Source organism: Ahaetulla prasina, chromosome 1, assembly GCF_028640845.1.
Source record: "Ahaetulla prasina isolate Xishuangbanna chromosome 1, ASM2864084v1, whole genome shotgun sequence".
NCBI lineage: Eukaryota > Metazoa > Chordata > Lepidosauria > Squamata > Colubridae > Ahaetulla > Ahaetulla prasina.
This window is the reverse complement of record NC_080539.1, coordinates 160,870,197-160,891,499: the sequence shown is the minus strand read 5'-3', so window position 1 is coordinate 160,891,499 and position 21,303 is coordinate 160,870,197. Positions and strand designations below refer to the sequence as shown.

At 45.7% G+C, this 21,303-nt stretch overlaps 1 protein-coding gene across 1 annotated transcript; it reads right to left on the bottom strand.

Moving 5' to 3' along the window:
• Positions 1 to 7,378: 7,378 nt before the first annotated feature.
• GDF7 (growth differentiation factor 7) lies at positions 7,379 to 16,191 on the bottom strand. The gene is made up of 2 exons (XM_058179273.1): positions 15,729 to 16,191; positions 7,379 to 8,383 (listed from the first exon to the last, which is right to left on the bottom strand). The coding sequence occupies exons 1-2, from the start codon at positions 16,189 to 16,191 to the stop codon at positions 7,398 to 7,400; spliced, it is 1,449 nt and encodes a 482-aa protein (XP_058035256.1). The 3' UTR covers positions 7,379 to 7,397.
• Between the last annotated feature and the right edge of the window lie 5,112 nt (positions 16,192 to 21,303).

Sequence of the window (21,303 nt, the reverse complement as noted above, 5' to 3'; positions counted from 1 at the left end):
ACTAACCACAGGGCTGAGTCTGCATAATATGCCAGATTAAAAAGCGGTACAGTTAGTTTATGGTTCAGGATGGCTAACCTGAATTGATTGGCTGGGGAATTCATAAGGCACCCTGCAATTGGGGCAGGGAATTCCTGAACCTGAAGGTGTTATTGGCGTGTAGAGCTTATAATGCCTGATTAGTGGGTCATGCTTTTGAAGAGGAATGGGAGTTGGAATCAAATATTAGCTGAATAGGCATTCTTCTGAACTGCATTTAAGAAGCCCAAAGCACACACACTTCCCATCTCCTCCATGTAACTTGTTGCAGTTTGCAAAGATTAGGCACAGTTGGGCTTGCTTTCAAACACAAACCACATAAAGACTGTAGCATAAAATTACATAGCTTTCCATAAGTGAAGGTAAATAATAAATATGCAGGTATATTATACATGCATGTAACAAGCAGCTTGTGTAAACATTTTCTGAAGAGGGAGTAAAGTATACTGATAAAATATACTGATAAAAATTCAACAAATTCTTTGTTTTTTTAAAAAGAGGTCATTGCAGATTCCACCACTCGTCAAAAACATGCTGCAAAAGCTTTATTGTTTATGGCAAGATCAGAACTATTGCTGTTCCATTGCGGTTCCCCAAAGCAAAAAATCATGCTAGAGGTTTTGTTTTACTACGATTTAAAAAAAAACAACTGCATCTCCTCCAATCTGATCTTGAGGAAACATTTTATCTCAGCTAGCTATATCTTATTCTCCCCTGTACCATCTCACTGATTAAATATTGATTCCAGAGCCTCTCCTGCAGGGGTAAAATGCTCCTGGATCAGACCGGATTGCGCGATCCGGTAGCGATCATTGCTGGTAGTTCAGCAATCCAGGGCGACATTACTTCCTGGTTTTAACCAGGAAATAATGTGTTTTTTACCTTCTGCGCATGCACAGGTCTGCGCGCGCATGTGACGTGTGAGCGAAGCAAGAGAGCGCGCGTGGCACATGTACTTCCAAACCGGTAAGGAAGGTAAGTAGATTTCACCCCTGCCTCTCCTGACATGTTTTTATACTGTATGTATATCACAGGTAGCTTTATATCCGAGAGGAGTTTTATTCCAATGGTACTCATTTGATAAGTCTGCCAATTAAGGGCTCCCTTTTATAGTTAGAAAATAAAAAGTTTTAGGGGTGGGGATGAGGGTCCAATGCACCTTTTTCGGAAAAAAGTACACACTACCCAATCAGACTGAATTATTTCAGATAAGTATAGAAGTTACTGAATCATAAAGCCTGGTGAGATTGATTTTCAGATTAGTATCAGATCCCTTCCATATATTTCTAATGATTAAGTATGTTTATTAATGAAACGTGTCCCAAATTACAGTTCAGTTAGAGGCTGTGAAAGATTAAATCAGAGCAAATATCCATGTAAAGGATTTAACAGGATATAAAGGGGAAGCATTCTGTATTTATGCTAAAATCTAATGGGAAAAAAACTAACACAACACTATCAAAGGGCCAAAGACCATCTAGTCACTCTCTTTTCAGGTTTCTCACTTACAATGCATTCCTATCAATAATAGGAATTTAAAAACCTTTAAAATGCAATGAAATGAGCAACATTAAGCTTGTGCAATATGTTTTAACCATAAAGTTTTACACCCATCCTGATACACAGAGCTGGAATGAGACGAATATCTACATGTCAGTCCAGATTCAGCCTTACTTGGCTACAGTTCAGGCAGAGCATATCCCCAGCCAGCTCCAACTGTTCATGAAGGCAGCTCCAAGGACTGTGTATAGTTATATTCTAACTGCAAGCATCACCTGGACCTGCCAAGGTCTAGTTCAATACTTTCTCAGTCTAATTTCCATTTAAGCTGCATCTCAGTTCAATTCTGACCAGGTAAGTTTGAAAGGTGTTGCCGGTTGTCTCTAAAATGCATATGATGAAAGAGAGATGCAAAGATGGAGAAAAATATCATTTTAATGCCTCCATGTTGAAAGCCAACTTAATCCATATTAAATCCTCCCCTGCTAGGAAGGAGTCTTTTCAATACTCTGCTAACGCATCTGTGGAGCAAGCACGATAAGCCACTTAATTTTCTACTGAAAATACGAAGCAAGAGTGGTTCCAGGTGATCTCTTTAAACTAAAAAAAAAAAAGAGGATGCAAATGAAAACTTTATCTCATTCAGAATATTAAATGCAAATATAAAAGATGCATATGTTTCAAGTTTGAGCTGAATCAATGGAATACTATGATCTTCAGATATAATTAGGACACGGGCATTCTGTATTTTTTTTCTCTTCTACCTCACTCCGAAACCCCAAAGAAAGCAACAATCCAGCTGAAGGGCTTGCAACACATTTGTCTCCTCTTGTAACCCTCTCTGGCAGTGTTATTAACAAGCCTTCAATCACCGAGACGCCGAATTGGCAGGAAAAGATCATAATCGGAAGCAGAAGTTGAGCAAACAAGCAATCTGACCTCCCTCTGTGCTTCAGAAGACTCCTGCCAATGGAAAAGAGAGGCTACAATTGAGATGGCACCTCTTAGGCTTCTTCAGTCCCATAAAAGCCTTCGAATGCCCAGCACATACGGGGATTCCAATCTAATAAGTTCAGTGTTTGTTTTCTGCCTCTTTAATAAATGGTGAATAATAATAACAGCTGTTTTACTTAAGATTGACGGCTGAGTATATCAATCATGCTGCATTGTGAAAGAAAAAATAGAATGGCATGACTTTTTGAGCTATAGGACAGGGGTCTCCAACCTTGGCAACTTTAAGACTTGTCGACTTCAACTCCAAGAGTTCGTAAGCCAGCAAGCTGGGAGTTGAAGTCCACAAGTCTTAAAGTTGCCAAGGTTGGAGACCCCTGCTATAGGAGATGTTTGTTAAGCACTAACGGCAATGGGAAAGTGCATGACAACTCTACAATATGGCATATGACTTTCTAATTCAGTTTTACCTACACCAGCAATGGGAAACAGATGCTGGAGGAGATTTATAGCTCCCAGTAGCCCCTGGCCAATGCTGAAACATGCTGGAAGAAGTAATTCACAACAATCCAGGTAAAGCAAGCTCCAATCCCTCTCCTGTTCAACATTGACCAGTGGCATTTTTTTTTCTAATATTTTAGATAGTGTCGTAGATTACTGGAAATTCCTAGGATTGAATCAAGGATATATTTATTGCAGGTATATTTTGCAAACTACAGCATATTTTAATTTTTTTTAAAAAAAAGTTGCGACAGAATACTGAATTTTTAGAATCTTGAAATATCAACAGCCATTTCATCAAAAAATAACTTTTTAAAAATAGTTAAACAAATCAATCAAGGAGCTGGAACATCTACTTTATGGGGAAAATCTACCAATTAGAAATTCTTAGTTTGACTAAAGTCCAGTGAGGAGAACATCATAAAGATATCTACAATTGTCTATGGTGTGGGAAAAGTAGATATGTCCATCTCTCAGAGTGTTATAACTGGTGGTCCTAACTAAACAAGGAATGATTCAGGACTGTAATTACATACTTCCTCAGAACCAGCATTTTTAAACCATTGGATAGAACAAGATTAATGATGGCCACTAATTTGGAATGTGGTCAGGTTCATGGACAATTCAGCCAGCAGTAGCCATCATGGTAGCTATCGATCATTTGCAATATCAGATCACCAAGATTCATCCATCAATGAAGCAAATGAGTAAGAGGAAGAGCTGGGAAAAACCTCAGGGGGGTCCTAGCAATTCAGGAAAAATAGCTAAATCCATGTTTTTCAAACTTGGCAGCTTTAAGATGTAAATGGTATGCTGGCTGGGGAATTCTGGGAACTGAAGTCCACTCATCTTAAAGTTGCCAAGTTTGAAAACATTGAGCTAAATGAAGCAAAAGCCATAGCTCTGAGACAATTTTCTGTCTTTTATTCAAATATCTATCAGCAAATAATTTGTTTGTTTTGCTCCCATAAGATATTTAGGCAAGAGTTTTCCTATCGTCTTTTTTTTTTTAATTAAAGCATGTGTTCACTGATATAGCAATATTTCCCAATTTAAAGCTCATTGAGTCAGCTCCCATGAACTACTGCCAATATGGCAAAAAGCAGATTGTGAAATTCATCTCCTTACAAGCACACACTCCCCAAAACAAGAAGCTCCATTCCATTTCCACTCCATAATTATACTTAGGCTGTTCAAGTGAGGTTTTTGCCATTAAAATATATTTACTGCAGTGGTGCTATTCAGCTGGTTCTATCCAGTTCGGGCAAACTGGTAGCGGTGGCTGCAGAAGACTCCACCCACCCACCCGGACATCATCATGTCCCATTTTTTTACGGTTTGCACATGCGCAAGTCTTGCGCATGCACAGTGGTGGCGTGTGCACCCCCATTTGCGAACCAGTAGCGAAGGAAAGTGAATACTACCCCTCATGGCTTATTTATGGTAGAGAGATGGATTCCCCCCCCCCCTTCCAGTAATAATTAACAGTGATCAAAAATTTTCCCTTACCCTAAACAAGATGTGGCATCTCAATTTTTTGGACTCAATTTAGGACATTATCTCAATTCCTATTTCTTCATATTTATATACTGAGCTGCATTTTGTACCTGGATCTTCAGAGCTCTGTTTAAAATAGTAAGTCCTACAAGTTGTTTGCAATCTGTTTGCTCCATTCGGAAGCATTCTTTTATTTGTATTAACTGAGTTTTCCATTATGGCTAATAACACAAAGGAGCCCAAGTTAGGAATTAGGGAAATTCTTACTGCAAGATGGGGACTGATTGATTTCACTTTGTTCATCTCACTGGGCTTCCCAATCACATGGATGATCCATGTGCATCACCCCAACACAAAGGTCATCTTCCCTTAGCTCTTTGTACAGAACAGGCGACTGACTCAGAAATACTTACAATTAATAATAGATGAGATGTTATAGCAGTGCTATTTTGTTACCATCTCATGTTGCTTTTAGCCATTTCGGCACTTCAGATTTCTGAATAAATCTACAGTTCAAGGCCATTGGCTAACACATTCCATTGCATCCTCCTTAGCCAAGAAACAAAGCACTACCATGTTTCCCCGAAAATAAGACCCTGTCTTATATATATTTTTGAACCCTGAAATAAGCGCTTGGCTTTATTGCCCTGCGTTCAAAAACCCAATTGGCCTTATTATCAGGGGATGTCTTATTTTGGGGGAAACAGGGTAGATTTAAGCTAGGCAAACTGAGGACAAGCTTGATATCAATACTTGAGATCTCTAGCAGACTTTGAGCATCATCTGGCTCTAACACAATATTTCCCTGAGTGCATTCACTAACTTTCTCTGAAATGAATTTGTGACGACCTATTTACTCCCTACCCCTGGAGACACTCTGTGAAGATAAAAACAACACAGAAAGGACACCATGGGCAAAAAGGGGAAATTGGAGACAGAACATTGGGACTATTTTAGACAATCTGATATTCTCCAGAAGTTTTGGATTGAAACTTCGACAATCCTTGCCATCGGAAATTCTGTCTGGAATCGATGGGAGTAAATATTCAATATAGCTGAAGAACATCAGAGGCCTTCACTGACCCTTAATCCACACCTTACTAAATTGTTCTAGCAACAAGGATTTTTTTGCTCCACGTCTGTATAATATTTTATCAGTGACAACCTCATTTTGTCAGCACAATTTTTTAAGAAAAATGTCTTTTGACCCTCAATCAACAGTGGCAATGATTATTATTAAACACCTGGCTAATGTTTATTCATTATTCATCTTCAGAGGAAATGGGCACTAAAAGCAGGAATGACAACCTGTGGACCGACCATTCACCATTTTTATCAAGATATGGTATTCTCATGTGTGTGCTTGCATACACACTTAAAACACACCCCAACTAATCTGAACAGGAAAAATTGTTTCCAATTTGAAATAGATTACTCTCCATAGAGTTTAAAACTTCAAATAAAACAATAATTCCAGGCCAGGGGGCGATATTCACTAAGGTAATTAACACATCGTGGGTGGTTTCTACGAAAACTCTCACTTCAACCTACTTCAGAGAATGATGAGAATAGGGCCAGGATAAGGATTTGCTGTGGGGTAATTGAAGTGTGTATTAACATGACACTAAAGCTTGTGGACTTGTGGACTTCAAATCCCAGAATTTCCTAGCCAGCCATGCCATGAAAGAATAAGATGGCTGGGGAATTCTGGGAATTGAAGTCCACAAAGTTGTCAAATTTAGAGACCCATGCATTAAAGGAAGACTTTGTGGTAGGGTTGTGTTCCTAAAAGGTGCTTTGCAGTTACACCGGGAGACACCCCATTCCAGGAAATGACACAAATGCTTTCAAGAGCTTCAGGGAGGTTCTCCTTTCATGCTTCTGGAGCACCTTCTTGGAAAGGAAAGGAAATCGCTGTGTGGTTCTAGAAAGCTATCTCCTGAAAGAAAGGTATCAAGATTAATAGGTACAAGGTGGAACCATCGAGAAGGAACAATGGAAGTCTTTGGAAATGAAAGGATCAGAGAGTGGTTTGAAAAACTGCATTCCTGTAGGATCATATCCCCTGAACTGTATTCCTGTGGGATCCCAGCTGGTCCAGTCATCCAACTCAAAAGGCAGCTGCTTGTGAATTTTGGAGAGTGTCCCCAATAGCTGACATGTCCCCAGGGAACCTAAATCTCATCAGCCTGACCTCTGAACTGTGGGCCTACTTCAGAGCCACAAAGAAAGTATAGGGTACATGTAGAAACGGTGTTTAGGCGTGTGCTTCATACATGTTGCAACTGCTTCGCCAAAGATCAGGGAAACCTAAATCTCATCAGCCTGCCAGCCTGACCTCTGCGGAATGGCGGGCCTTCAGAATTACACTTCAGAACCAGAAAGAAAGCATAGGGTGCCTGTGCGTGAATGTGTGGATATTGTATCTGTATGTATGTGCGTCACACAAGACACATATATGTCGGGGCTGCTTCGCCAAAGATCAGCAAAGTCGGAAAAACGACTAAGACAGACACTTGTTAAAGTCAGCTAACCTCCAGGGCAGGCGAAAAAAAAAGACAAAGCCTTCCCGGAGAACCTTCGCCCCGTTTCTTTATAAAGTGCCGGTTCGGTGGCCTTTTTTTTTTTAAATCCCAAACCTCGGAAGCGGTCGGAGTGCGAGAGAGGCAGCAAACCCCGTCGCTCAGTTCTGAGACGGTCGCGCCTCCGGCCAGAACCGCTGAAGCCGACCGCCTCGCCTCTCCCAGCAAGGAAAGCTGCGGCGGGAGCCTTGGGTAGGCCCCAAACCCGAAGGCCGCTGGGTTTCCGAAGGCTGCGCCTGCTCGGTGGGAACCGCGCCCGCCAGGGGAGAGGCTGGGGCAGACGCAGAGAGAGAGAGAGAAGACGAGGCTCCCACGTGGCCGCCGCTGTTACCTGCAGCCGCAACTCTCCACCACCATGTCCTCGTACTGTTTGTAAACCACGTTGTTGCCGGAGTCGGTGTAGAGGATGCTGATGGGGCTGAGTTTGGACGGCACGCAGCAGCTGGGCGGGGTGGACTCGGGCGCCATGGAGTTCATGAGCGTCTGAATGATGGCGTGGTTGGTCGGCTCCAAGTGGGAGCGCAGCGGGAAATCGCACACGCCGTCGCAGTGGTACGCCTCGTAATCCAGGGGCGCGATTATCCAGTCGTCCCAGCCCAGCTCCTTGAAGTTGACGTGCAGCGCTTTGCGGCTGCACCGGCTCCTTATTTTTCTGCTCTGGTTTCGGCCGCCGGCGGCCCGCCCCGCCAACGCCGTCCGCCGCCTCCGCCGCTTCTGTTGGGCCAGAGCGCCTTGGCTTCTTAATTCGTGGGACCCCGGCGGGAGCTCGGAGCCGCCGCCGCCGCCGCCGCCGCCGCCGCCGCTCAGGGTCCGGATCTTCTCGCGGATCTCCTTGAAGAGGTTGTCTTTCCGCTTGGTGCGAGAAAAGACCACCAGCAGGGCCCTCTCGTGGGGCTGCGATGGGTGCTCCCGGCCGAAACCCAGCTGCCGGGGAGACAAGAGCTTCCCGGTCTGGGCCGAGACGATTCTTAGCCAAAAGCAGAGCGCGGGCGGGCGCCGGGGACGGCCGCCTGGCTCGGCCCAGGGCCTCAAGGCTGCCCAGACGTCGAAGACTTCCCACTGGGGCGTAGCATCGCCGGAGCCCAAAAGATCTCCCGCTCTGGAGTCCAAAAGGCCCGGCTCCCGGTCTTCTGTTTGATCGGGGCAAATAGAGATCAGCAGGCGATGGAGCATCCCTTCCGGGGACGTTGCCAAGCTCCTGTTTTCGGCGGCTTTCCGCAAGATCCTCAATTCGGCCCCTACGATTTCGTCCGCCTCCGCCAGGGTCGAGATGTCGAAGAGGTATTGCTGCCCGGCCTCCCAAGAAGAGTCGTCTGGAAGAGAAGAGAAATGGATGGGTGGAAAGCTGCCTTGCTGAGCCCGAAGAGCAGGGCGGCTCCGTTCCCCCTGGCTCTGTACCAAAAGGGATTGCCTGCCTGTCTGGTCTACCAAGGCTTTAAGTGCCAGCTTGGCTATCTACTTTCCCTGCTCCCTGCTTTATTCCCACCAGTTTTTCGGACCAATTGGACACAGCTGCGGTTTGGATAAGCTTTGGGGCCCCAAATTCTGTTTTCCCCACCCCCATAAGAACCCCCATCAATCCAGAAGCTGGACTTGTTGCTTATCTACAAAGATACTCGGACTACACTGCCTGTTGTAAAATAAGTTGAATCCACTGTTCTCCCATAAAGCCTCCTGAAATTACATTAAAATTGGTGCTTTTCAGCAATGTGCAGAATGTCTCAACACAACATGGAAAACATGGAGTTCAAAACGCTTTGAAACGTATATACAGGGAGGAAGATAATTTGGGAGCTGAAATCTTATCTAATTTTCAAAAGTTCAGATGGAGAAGATCTGTCCATAAAAATGGTCCACCAAAAATCTTCCACCCAAGAGACACTGAAAGAACTGTACAACAAGCATCTGCATTTATTTCCCAGCCCAAGTGGGGAATGGGGGGGGGGGAGAGAAATGGGCCCATGTTTTTCTTCCCACACTACCCACCCTCTCCATTGCTATGAGCCAAGTTAAACATTTCCCTGGTCTGTCAAGGATCATTTTATTTGTTCACATGTGTGCCTACTTGCACGTTTTCTTTATTTAAATGCTCCAGCAGAGAAGGTGGAGGAAGAGAATAGTGTTGAGTGAGTTAATCCCTTATGGGGATGACCCATCTGAATCCCCTTCCTATCTCAGCTCCGTTTAGAAACCAGACATGAACTTTTCCTGGGATTAATTAAAGTAACCAGATGAGACAATAAATATACATCCTAACATTAAAATAAATAAAGGGAAGGAAGAGGCAAAATAAATGAAACAAGGAAAAAAAGATTCTCGCAGGGGCTTTCTCAACAGTACTGTAGGATGTGGTTCCCTCAGCCACCTCCCCAAATGCTGGATAAAATGAATCACCCATGGCCAAGTAAGGTGAGCAGTGAAGCAAGGAACTTCTGGCCTTCCAAATGTTGCTGAGCTATAGTTCTCAGAGGGCTCACTTGAAATATCCTAATTAGCGCTGCTGGGAATTGTAGTTCAGCAGTACCTGGCGGTATTACTTGACCTTAGTTTACCTCTGAAGCTAAGTAGGGTCAGATTTGGTTAGTATTTGTGGGAGAGACCATCAGAAAAGTGGGGAGGGGGAGAGAGAGGGTGGATTCTGGGAGGAGATAATGGCAAATTCCTTCAACATAGCCATAGTTACATAGGCCCATGAAGCCGCTGGGTTTCAAAGGGACTGGATCTTTCATAGCTGGAGGATGGGGCCCACTGCACTCATTAATTGTGGGGCTTGTTAATGGATTGATTGAAAGATGACAATGCTGGCCACTTGCAGTGGCCAACTGGATGCTTCTGGGAGAAGTCCCTTATCATTTTTCTTTCTTCCCAACAAAAGAAAGACTGAGAGCATATGCACCAAGACAAATTCCTTGTGTGTCCAATCACACTTGGCCAATAAAAATTCTATTCTATTCTATTCCATTCTAAAAGAGCAATCAAATCAGTTTCTGCCACCCTGAACAGGGAGCCAGCATAAGAACCGCTGGAGCAAATAGCCACGGAAAATCTTGCAGGTCTGAGTGCTGATCAGAATCAGTATCTTCCTTCCCCAATCTATGAGCCTCCCGGTGTATTGGGGATGGGTGGATGACTTGGGCCTGCTGGCTGGGAATTCTGGGAACGGCGATTCCCATACTTCGTGGGATCGCCAACTTGGCGAGCTGAACAGATCTGAAACGGGGTGTCCTGTGTCTGATCCTCGCATCCTCCATTGAACTCGATGAATTGCGAAAGAGGCTTTCCTGCTTGGCTCTTCGGAATCTCCTTTCCTTGCAAGCAACGGCCATCCCGAGAGAAAAGGGGAGAAGGCGGCGGGGGCAGCAGCAAAGAACGAACCAGAGCCCTTCGGAGCTTTACAGGCTATTATTCCGCTCGCCCAGCGCTCCCAGAGTAGCGTCTCCTGCCTTCTCTGCACCCGCGGCCGAGCTCGGCGCACAGATCGGAGAAGCCGGCAGACGGCTGTCTCAACTTCGGTCGGCCAGACCGGCGATGCCCATCGTCGCCCAGCCGCCCTTGGGGCGGTATAAAGCCTCCGCCGTTCCTATTCAAGCGGCATCACGCTGCAGTTCTGTGGAGATTCTCAACCATCCATATCCTGGTAGTCCCAAAGGTGCTTTTTTGTCCCCCAAGAGGCAGCTGAAAGTCCAGTTGCCTCTTGAAAAAGCACCTTTGGTTCAGATGCTGAACTATCCCTAAGCAAGCATCCTAGGCCGTGTCTTCAGTAACGACGGCCTTAGGAGGCCTCCGGGGCATCTCAAAGCAACCAGGACTCCGGAAATCTCGACTCCTACTTCTGCGGCATCGGAAACAAAACTCAAATCAAACCTGCCCTGGTATTCTTCCCCTGCAGGTCGATCCACTGAAGCTTCCTTTGATGCGCCCTCTAAAACACCCCGACTTTCTTTCGGGGGTTGCTCCCAGTTCATCCAAACTCACCATCGTCTGCTGCGCTTTATGTTTGGAGAGCAGACAATAAATTGCTGACTGCTGACTAAGGTGAAAAGTTTAGCCTACAGACGTGCGGCCAGGTATTTTGCAGGAGTACAAGTCTCATTGTCCAGCCTTCAATGAGAGTTGCCGTCCTCCAACTGCTCCCGAATATTATTTAAGCAGCGAACTAACAACATCAATAGGAGACCTTGAGATGAATGTATTCTCCGTTTAAAGATCGGGTAGGTAGAGTTTTGGGATTTGTAGGTAGTTGCAGGGGCTGTCCTTAACCTTAAAGGCACATTCTAATATTTTAGAAAGGATTGCTTATTGTTTTTGGATTTTTTTTCTTCTTCTTCAGAAGAGGCCTGCCAGGGTACGCCAGCCTGCGAAGTCTAAACATGACGTGATTCCCTCCCATTTCTATTGTTTTTTCCGAGCGATAAAAGAAGGGAGTAATGATGTAAGTCCGAGTCACTGAATTAAACGAGGCTTATTCTGAAATCAGCGAACAGAAAAACATTCGCGTGGTTAGAAATAAATAAAAAAAAATAGGACAGACAAAACATAAACTAGCTAATACCCCTAGCGCTGCTGCTGTTTCTGTTAGAAGGATAGCGCAAATCATTCCCTTGATTTAGGGAGCCTCCTGTAATTGAATCAACCATGTTATTAAAAAAAATTCTTTCCTCTTTTAATTTTTGTGACCACTCGACTCCTTAATGATTCTGTACAATTAACAAATAAAAAAGAAAACATCAAAAGATCATAGCAGGTCGAAAGAATAATTCAACCAGCTCCAACTCCACAACCTCCCTATCTTAGATTCTCTAGTCACACATCTTTCTAAATCCATTAATTTATCCTTGGCGGCTTCTCGCCGACATACTCAAACACGAAGTTTATCGGATGATGTGGTCCTGCATCTGAAGATTCATAGGACCTGCGTTTGTGAATACAAATATAAACAAAACTGAAAATCCTTTTGGCAGAGATTTCAATCCACGCCTACGCACGATATATTTCTCTGAGGATGATCAGTTACAATACACTTTAATGCAGGTCCCCGATCTGCATTTTCCAAGCATGTGGAAGATGCAGATCGGGAACCTGCTCCAGTTGCGGGGACCAAAGGTTGCAGAGCAGCCCCGCGTTCCGGTATGACAAGGGCTCTTTGATCAGATCCCCTTCTCCAGTCTTTTTCCAACCCTACTCATTAGGAAACAGCCTGTTTGACGTAGTAATTAAGGCACTGGGCTAGAACCGGAAGACTAGGAGTTCTAGTCCCATTTTAGGCACGGAGCCATCTGGGTGACCTTGGGTCACCTCTCTCCCTCAGTCCTAGGAAAGAGGGCAATGGCAAACCGCGTGTGAAAAACCTTGCCAAGAAAACTGCAAGGACTTTATCCAGGCAGTTTTGGAGAATCGGGCATAATTGAAGGGAAGAAAAAAAACACCACAATATTAGGACATTTGTGGGCGCAGATCCCGCGTGACTCAGACGGCATTGTGGAAGGCTGGCATTTCAAGCGCGCACCGTGTCCCGCGTCCCCAAAGAGATCTGACAACTCCGCTCTCCTTACTTGAGGTCTTTCATTTCGTCTCTAATTGGGCGGGGGGCAACCTTTGCTCCCCTAACACAAATCGAAAGAACCTAGGAGACAGTCACTCTGTCTAAACCATTCTTTGGACTCGCTTGTAGCTTTAAAAGTGCCTTTCTCCCTCCCAGCGGTACACCTTTACAAGGCAGTGCGCTCTCTACCCGTTACTCCTTTGACTTTGGTTCAGTTACAATAACGGGCGACTAAGTTTCATCAGTAGGATTGGTGAGCTGGCCCCTTCCCTTCCCTTCTCCTTTTCTATTGTTTTCACGTGGCGTTTCATCCAACACGAATCATTTGGAAGACATTCCTGCCGAATGCTGAAACTAGAAGAAATGTTTGTCAGACAAAGAGAGGATGGAACGAGAAGTGGTTCGGGCGAGTGAAGCATTTTTTTACGGCCTGGGTGTCTTTTCAGGCCAAAGAAAAGAAAGACAACGCTTCGGGAAAGTATTCAAAGCAGTCGGAGAGTTCTATCTGCTCCTGCAGTTTTAATCTCTCATTCCGCCGCCCCCCCCTTTTCTCTTTTCATTTCCACCCTTTTCTTCTCTGTCTTTTGATACGTAGTGATTTTCAGTCACCCGCAGCGTCCAACCCCCGAAAAAAAACAAAACCTCGCACCGAAGTCGCGTAGCAATAAATCAACCGAGTTCGTAAGGCAGCCAGAATTAAAAGGCAAAAAAAAAAAAAAAAAAAAGGTGCGCAGCCCTTTAGGGGAGGAAAATTCAAAGCGGGCAACTTTTAACTTGTCCCCTCCCTCCCTGAGCTCCCTTCATTTGGGCTGCGAAAGCGCTCTTCTCCGGTTGGGTTGCAATTCCGGCTAATTATAGAGACCGGCCAATCGCGGATCAGCGCTCCGAGGCACTCTTGCTATTGGCTCGCCGTTTCGAGTCAAGGTGACAAGTCTTCCCACCTCCCCCCCCCCCGGTTGGCAGCGGTGGCGGAGCAAGAATCCCGCCGCCACCGGCAGATCAAGCAGCGTGGTAGCCGCGCCGCCCTTTCTTAACCATCCCTTGCCCGCCTCCCTCTTCCCACGAAGGACTCCGACGGAGCTTAAGCGATCCAAAGGAGTTCAGCTGTAAACATCTCTCAAAAGTCTCTCTGTCTCTGTCTGTCTGTCTGTCTGTCTCTCTCTCTCTTCCTCCCTCCCTCCCTTTCTCCCTCTCTTCCTCCCCCCCCCCTCTCACACACACGCACACTCGCCCGAGAGGGCACCAGCAGGGCCTCGGAAGCAAGGGAGAGAGGAAGAACTCTGTTGTCTTGACTCAGAGGGGGAGTGTCCCCTTTGCTGTCGAGGCAGGCCAAGCCAGTCCCGGGAAGAAGGAAAAGCCGCGCAGAGGCTATCTGGGAGTTATCCCGGGCGGGGAAAAGCGTGCTGAACCCCTAGAGCAGGAGACGGAGGGCAGCAGCCTCAGAAGTCCTGCCCAAGCGGCAATCGAATAAACCAGAGACGTGGCGGGTCGTGGGATTTGAAAGGAGTTTCTTAAACCTGCTCACTCCGACTTTCGCTTCTTCCCACCGTGGCCGTGGCCTTTCACCTGTTTGATACCCACTCCATCCCGCGCGTGCCCCATCCATCGCTCCAGCCAGTCAACCTCTCGCCACTTCTACTCCAGGAATCAGGTTGGCTTCAGTGCAGCCGCCCGCCTCCCGGGCAAGAAGGGAAAGGGGAGGCTGGGAGTCCCTCTCGCCTGCCCCACTTTGTATGTGATCGCAATACCCCTCCCCTCCAAAATGGTTACAGTGAAAACCACTTTTTCCCCTGAATCAATAAATACCAATGTCTTTGAACCCCCTTCAGCTTTGCTTTTCCTTTCCCCCAGATCTCCCTAAAGAGCGAATGATTTCCCAGTCGTGAAACCAGGAATTCGGTCACCTGAGCCCAGTTTTACTTCTAAGGTGATGCCATTACCACATTCGGGCACCTCGCTGATCCCCAAAACCTCAGATTCTTCAAAAGAGATCTGCAGGCTTGATTCGACTTTGGGCCAGGACCGAAACTCCATATAGGGGAACACTTTGAGTTGTTTGGTGATCAGAAGCTGAGAACAAACAGTATTAATGGTCGAGTCCTCGCTGCTCTCAGGAGCTTGCTTTTCTTGCAGACTACCATTACCAAACTAGGTAACAACATCAGTGCTGTTGGTTTATTTGTCCTCTGCGGCCACCACCGCATTTCATATCCCCTTTCTTCGAATTACAGCAGTTTGGCCAAGGCTCGGTCTGTCTCCAGTAATTTTCTCCTTGGGTTATTAATATTTAAAGGAACTCAGCTTCAAGATCGTTTATGGTATGGAACCTGAAAACCGTGAAATCATTTTTTTTTTGTGTCGCAAAGTCTATATCACAAAACTAGTCATCCTGCAAAAATCATTAAATCCTAGACTCTAGCCTAAAGGGGTGACACGGTTAGTCTGGGTTAGATTAAGAAGGATCCTATCGATCTTCTGTATTAGACCCAATTAATTGGGGAGTAATTTGAGGAATAGGGAAAAGTTAGTTTTCAGATAGCTTCTGCCTGAGGTTTAGTATCGCGGGGTCGATTCCTTGTAGTTGGATTCGTTGTGATGGTTCATTCTTAAAAAAAAAAAAAAGCAAAACTAAACACTTCCACACTCAGCAAAGAATTGGTGAGAAGGCGGCCAAAGGGAACGGACAAGGCTAATTATTTCCCAACAGGACGACGGGGCTTTCCTTTACCCCCAACTCCCCAAATTCATCGCCCACATTTACAACAAAACCCCGAAGCAGAACTAAACCAAAACGGCTCGCGAGGTTCCCCCCCCCCAAAAAAAATCAAACCACCCAATTTAGACAGAAAGGGCACTTTTAAATAGCGGGAGGGGGGGGGAAACCTCTCTTCTCCATCAAAGTACTCCGACCCAGCCAATCCAACTCGCCATCCCGGAGGCGAAGGATAAGAGGAAGAGGTGAGACTCCGGCGCAACGCGTCTGGATGCAACGCATTCCCGAGACATCTCTGCGCGCAAACCCGACCCTCTGGCGAAGAGCTCGGCCAAAGAGCAGAGCGTTTTTTCTGGAGAGGAGAGGGGGGGACCGCCCGCGGTGGGTTCGCTCCCTCGCTCACCTCGCGGCTGTGCCCGCGCCTGGTCTGCGAAACCCGTGACGGTGTTGGGGCGGCTGGCCGGGGCACCATCGTTGTTCTCTCCCTCCGGCCGGGGTGGATCCTGACCGCCGGCTAGGCGGCGGTAAAGCGCGAACATGTAGTCGTGCGGCACAACCACCGTGCCGTTACCGAAGGCGCCTCCATCCCCGTTCGGTCGCTCGCCGGGCTTTGACTTCCAGAGGCCGGGTGCGGCCGCCCCCACGTCAATGGCCGCGGCCGGAGGCCGAACAACAGCGGCGTCCAGCTGCCCGTAGCGGAGGCGGCAGGCGCTCCAGAGGCAGCAGAGGCAAAGCGCCGCGGCCGCCCTCAGCTGCATGCTCTCGCAGTCCTCCTCCGGTTCGTAGCAGCCCCGGCTCGGCGGGCTCTGAGCGGCTGGCGCAGGGGCTTTGAGGGCTCCTCGGACTCCCCGGCCGCTTTTTAACATTGTGTTAACTCGACGCCGAACCAACCAGGACAACTGCAGCGGTGGCAGCGGCTGGCTGGACCCTCGCAAGCGCCCCCTGCCGGCCAGTCGCCGCCGCCGCCGCCGCCTGGCAAAAGGGCGCTGCTTTTTTGCAAAGGCGGGGGAAACGGGAGGCGGGCGAAGCGGAGTCCGGCGAGAATTGAAAAACGAAGCGGCGGAAAATGCAGCCCCCAATATAAACAGCCTCGCTGAGTCACATATTTGTTTTTACAAACTCTTCTTCTTTCCTTCCTTCCCTCCCTCCCTCTCTTCTCCTTTTTCCTGTTTCTTTCCCCTCCCGGTGTTTTGTTTTGTTTTGTTTTAAAACCCCGAATTCGTCGGAAATAACTACCAAGCGGAGAGAGCTGGCCGGAGCTCCCGGCGCGGGCCGCTTTGCCAAAGGGACAGAGAGAGTTGGATGCCAGCATCCCTTCCCATCCTTTCGGCTGGACGCTGCAGCAAAGCCGCCTGGAGGGGAGGAAGAGGCGAGGCTGGCGTGGATTTTCACCTCGAGCTGCGAAGGAGAGCTGGAGGGGGCGTGGGAGGTTGGGAGAACCATTGGATTCATCCAGCGCGGATTTGCACTTAGTTTGATCAACCACTCCGAAATACAGGACAGAAGTTGCGCTTTCTTCGGTATCTATTTTTCAACTTTCCCGCCCTTTCGGATAAGGTTAAGAAGCGAGGAGGAAAAAAGAAGTATACTGGATAATTCAGTATACTATTCCAGTAATCCCAGCAGCACACGGAGCGGTAGTGATGTTGGTGATGGAAGCCAGAGTAGCTTTGACTGCCTTTAACAGATTTACGCCGCTGTTTCGGCTAGCTTTCGGCGCGTAGTCTAGTAGTTCAGGGAGTCCAATTTAAACTAAGTGGAATTTTATTTTGAGCTACCGGACCGGGAACCGGGTTGCAAACTCCAAACTCGTTTTCCAAACGTCAATTCTTGTTACTTCTACTGCTGGGTAATAGGGCCGTTTGTGATGTTTAAAAGTTATTGTCAAACTTTTCCTACTCAGTGATCTGTTATCACCAGAGAACTTGATAGTAATAAACATTAATAAGTAGGTAGAAGACACATGGCATAGATGTATTACGTTATGCTATACGCGAATTATTATACTTGAATATGGATTCCCAATAAATCCCAAAGCAGACAGGCTAGTCAGCTGATTCTGTAAGCGGTCGCTTCTAACGTCAAGACCTCAGGATTCGCATTTTAAGGCGCTGTCAGGTGCTACGTAATTGGGAGTCCATCCCACAGTAGGATGGAGGTATCCAATCTTTGACGGCCTGGAGGTTAATTGGAGAACTGTAAAATACATTCATTTTTACGGAGTTTGCCGCATAATTTATTTGCTTTCGGCCTTTCCCAGGGCAGTAATAAGTCCTATTCGACGGAAGCGACTGGGAGGTCGTCTCCAGACCCCACGACCCCTGCCTCCCCCCACACACCCAATAAGACTGGCTTTTCCCAGATTGTTCAGGAAAAAAAGTATTAATTTACATCCAACTTCCTGTTTGCAATGCGTTTTATTTAGAAATAAGCCTCGTTGGATTCATTGGTCCTTACTCCCAATTATGACCTCCGTCCGGGTGTTCATTGGTCCTTACTCCGCTTACGATAACTGCAATTTGCCAAAACCCTAGGTAAGAGAAGCGGGTTACTCGAGGATAACCAAAACTTGGAAATCTGGTAATCGTGTAAAAAGTAGAAGTTTTATGGCTCACTTCACAAGATGACAGATATTTTTTTTTAAAAAGGAAATATATGGCGATTTTGACTTTAACAAGGAGAATCGGTACGCGTATGGGTTGCTCGGAAGCACTAATAGGACACAAACCCAGTCACCTTTCCGTTCCATTCTTCCCTAGAGCTTCTTTCTAGTTACCAGTACTTTATTAATCCTTTCCCTTTTCTTAAGGACTTTCTTGGTCTAAATTTAGACGTTTCTCTAGATCCCGATTCCTATCACAAACCCACTTCAAGGCTAGTTCATTCAGTTCTTGCAATGCCGGGTAGGGCAGCCGCATTTCTCCGGAAATAATCGAATCGCACGCAACGCATTCTAGATTGGCGAAAATGTATTGACTGGCGGTCCGGACAAGCCTTTTAATAGGGTGTATTCCAGACCGAAGAGCGGCAGAGAAGTGACGGAAGGTGTGGGTAACTTGGGAGGTGTTTGAAGTGGCTTCTATTCTGATCTTTTACCATTTATTTTATGGTAAAGGTGGATTGTGTTTCTCTGTTGGAGTAGTGAGTTTTCTGTGGTTCGAGGTCTGTGTTCACTTTTGTGTGTGTCCTCTTATGCTCCTCCCAACTTTCGGAATTGTTCAGCTGAATTAGACCTTTCAGCTTAATTCATTAAGAGTTTCCACCTATGCATTTCATTTCACTTTTTTCCCCTCCAAGACAAATCTTGGGAAATGCCCAAATGAAGCGTAGGGGATGGCTCAACAAAGAAGCCTTAAGGAAGCCATATTGTGAATCCCAAAATTACAGAAATGAGCAGTCATGGGCAGGCACACCTCGTTCGTGCTGAAGTGCCCTTGTGGTGGCTGTTTTCCACGTGGCTGTTTGTATGCTGAGGGGAAGCAGCAAAAGGAAAGGAAACATTCTGTAGAGTGCATCTTATCAATGGGCACCATTCCTATCAATGGGGAATCCCATCAAATCCATCAATGGAGAACCAAGAGAGGGGCAAGAGATATGATTTTGTTTTAGCCAAGATTATGAAGGGATTGCTTTGGCCAAGACAAGAACAGGTGAATTGTGCTTTAAATCAGTAGTGGAGAAATGGTCACAGAGAGAACTCCCTGAGTTCCGAGAACTTCCACCTTTTTCATCAAAAATCAAGTTGCAGGTTTGCCTGCTGCCGTTCTCCAATCTGGTGTGCAATTCTAATTCATTCAAAATTACGTTGATCTCCAAAGAAGGACGTCAAACAACAAAAGTTTGCAGTTGCAGTTCTTTGGTGATCTAATCAGAAATAACTCCCACTGAGTTCAGATGGTTTATTTTCCCATTCACCACAAACAAGTGAAGCATTGCAGCATTAGACCTCAGCCATACAAATGAACAGAAATCATAATTCATCTATAATATATAATATAATATATAGAGAGAGGAATTATTGAGTCTGTCATTTGCACCTCTATAACTGTCTGGTTCGGTTCTGCAACCCAACAAGAAAAACACAGACTTCAGAGGATAATTAGAACTGCAGAAAAAATAATTGCTACCAACCTGCCTTCCATTGAGGACCTGTATACTGCACGAATCAAGAAGAGGGCCGTGAAAATATTTACAGACCCCTCGCATCCTGGACACAAACTGTTTCAACTACTACCCTCAAAACGACGCTATAGAGCACTGCACACCAGAACAACTAGACACAAGAACAGTTTTTTCCCCCGAAGGCCATCACTCTGCTAAACAAATAATTCCATCAACACTGTCAGACTATTTACTGAATCTGCACTACTATTAATCATCTCATAGTTCCCATCACCAATCTCTTTCCATTTATGACTGTATGACTATAATTTGTTGCTGGCAATCCTTATGATTTATATTGATATATTGACCATCAATTGTGTTGTAAATGTTGTACCTTGATGAACGTAACTTTTCTTTTATGTACACTGAGAGCATATGCACCAAGACAAATTCCTTGTGTGTCCAATCACACTTGGCCAATAAAAATTCTATTCTATTCTATTCTATTCTAATACAAGTTATTAGATTAAAAAAATACTCTCATTACAGATTACTGAGCTATGTGGAGGGAGGGAGGGAGAGAGAGAGAAATTTTTTTAATCCTTGATATTTCAGTGCCCAAGATTCAATATCCAGTTTGGCAATTCTTCAAATTAAACAAAGCCATTGAGCCCAAATAGCTTATATTTTAAATGTATTGCATCAATCCAGTCCTTCCCCACTGTGGATCATAAACCAGGCTCATGCTAAGCATGCTGTGTGAATACATCGCATTGTGGTTCAGACCATAAATCATGACGAAGCAACTGCAACTGGTGGTCAATGGAGCACCAATAAAAATCGGATGTGCTGAAGAAGAGGTGTTCCTAGGACGAGGATTTGGCAGAGGGAGGCTTAAGACTGCCTGCCCATTACATCAGAATGATAACAGAATAACAGAGTTGGAAGGGACCTTGTAGGTCATCTAGTTCACACACCCCCAAGCCTACACCATTTCTGACACCATTTCTGACCATTTCTCGAAAGCTTCCAGTGATGAAGATCCCACAACTTCTGAAGACCAGCTGTTCCATTGATTGATTGTTCTCATTGTCATATAATTTATCCTAGGTTGAATCTCTCCTTGATCAGTTTCCATCCATTATTCCTTATTTGGCCTTCAGGTGCCTTGGAAAATAGCTTGACCCCCTCCTCTCTGTGGCAGCCCCTCAAATACTGGAACACTGCTATAGAATTCTTTATTGGCCAAGTGTGATTGGGCACACAAGGAATTTGTCTTGGTGCATACACTCGGTGTACATAAAAGAAAAGATACGTTCATCAAGAATCATAAGGTACAACACTTAATGATAATCATAGGGAAACAGTCAATATAAATCTGAAGGATACCAGCAACAAGGTTACAGTCATACAGTCATAAGTGGGAGGAGATGGGTGATAGGACAGATAAGAAAATTAATAGTAATGCAGACTTATTAACTAGTTTGACGGTGTTGAGGAAATTATTTGATTAGCAGAGTGATGGCTAAAACAGAAAAACTGTTCTTGTGTCTAGTTGTTCTGGTGTGCAGTGCTCTATAGCGTCGTTTTGAGGGTAGGAGTTGAAACAGTTTATGTCCAGGATGTGAGGGGTCTATAAATATTTTCGCAGCCCTCTTTTTGACTCATGCAGGATACAGGTCCTCAATGGAAGGCAGGTTGGTAGCAATTGTTTTTTCTGCAGTTCTAATTATTCTCTGAAATCTGTGTTTGTCTTGTTGGGTTGCAGAACCAAACCAGACAGTTATAGAGGTGCAAGTGACAGACTCAATGTAGAACTGTATCAGCAGCTCCTTGGGCAGTTTGAGGTTTCTCAGTTGGCGCAGAAAGAGCAT

Excerpts from the sequence above, each read along its gene's own strand:
- GDF7 (XM_058179273.1), bottom strand. The coding sequence starts at position 16,191 with ATGTTAAAAAGCGGCCGGGGAGTCCGAGGAGCCCTCAAAGCCCCTGCG. Across the intron at positions 8,384-15,728 it reads GGCGCGGGCACAGCCGCGAG|ACGACTCTTCTTGGGAGGCC; the intron begins GTGAGCGAGGGA and ends CTTCTCTTCCAG.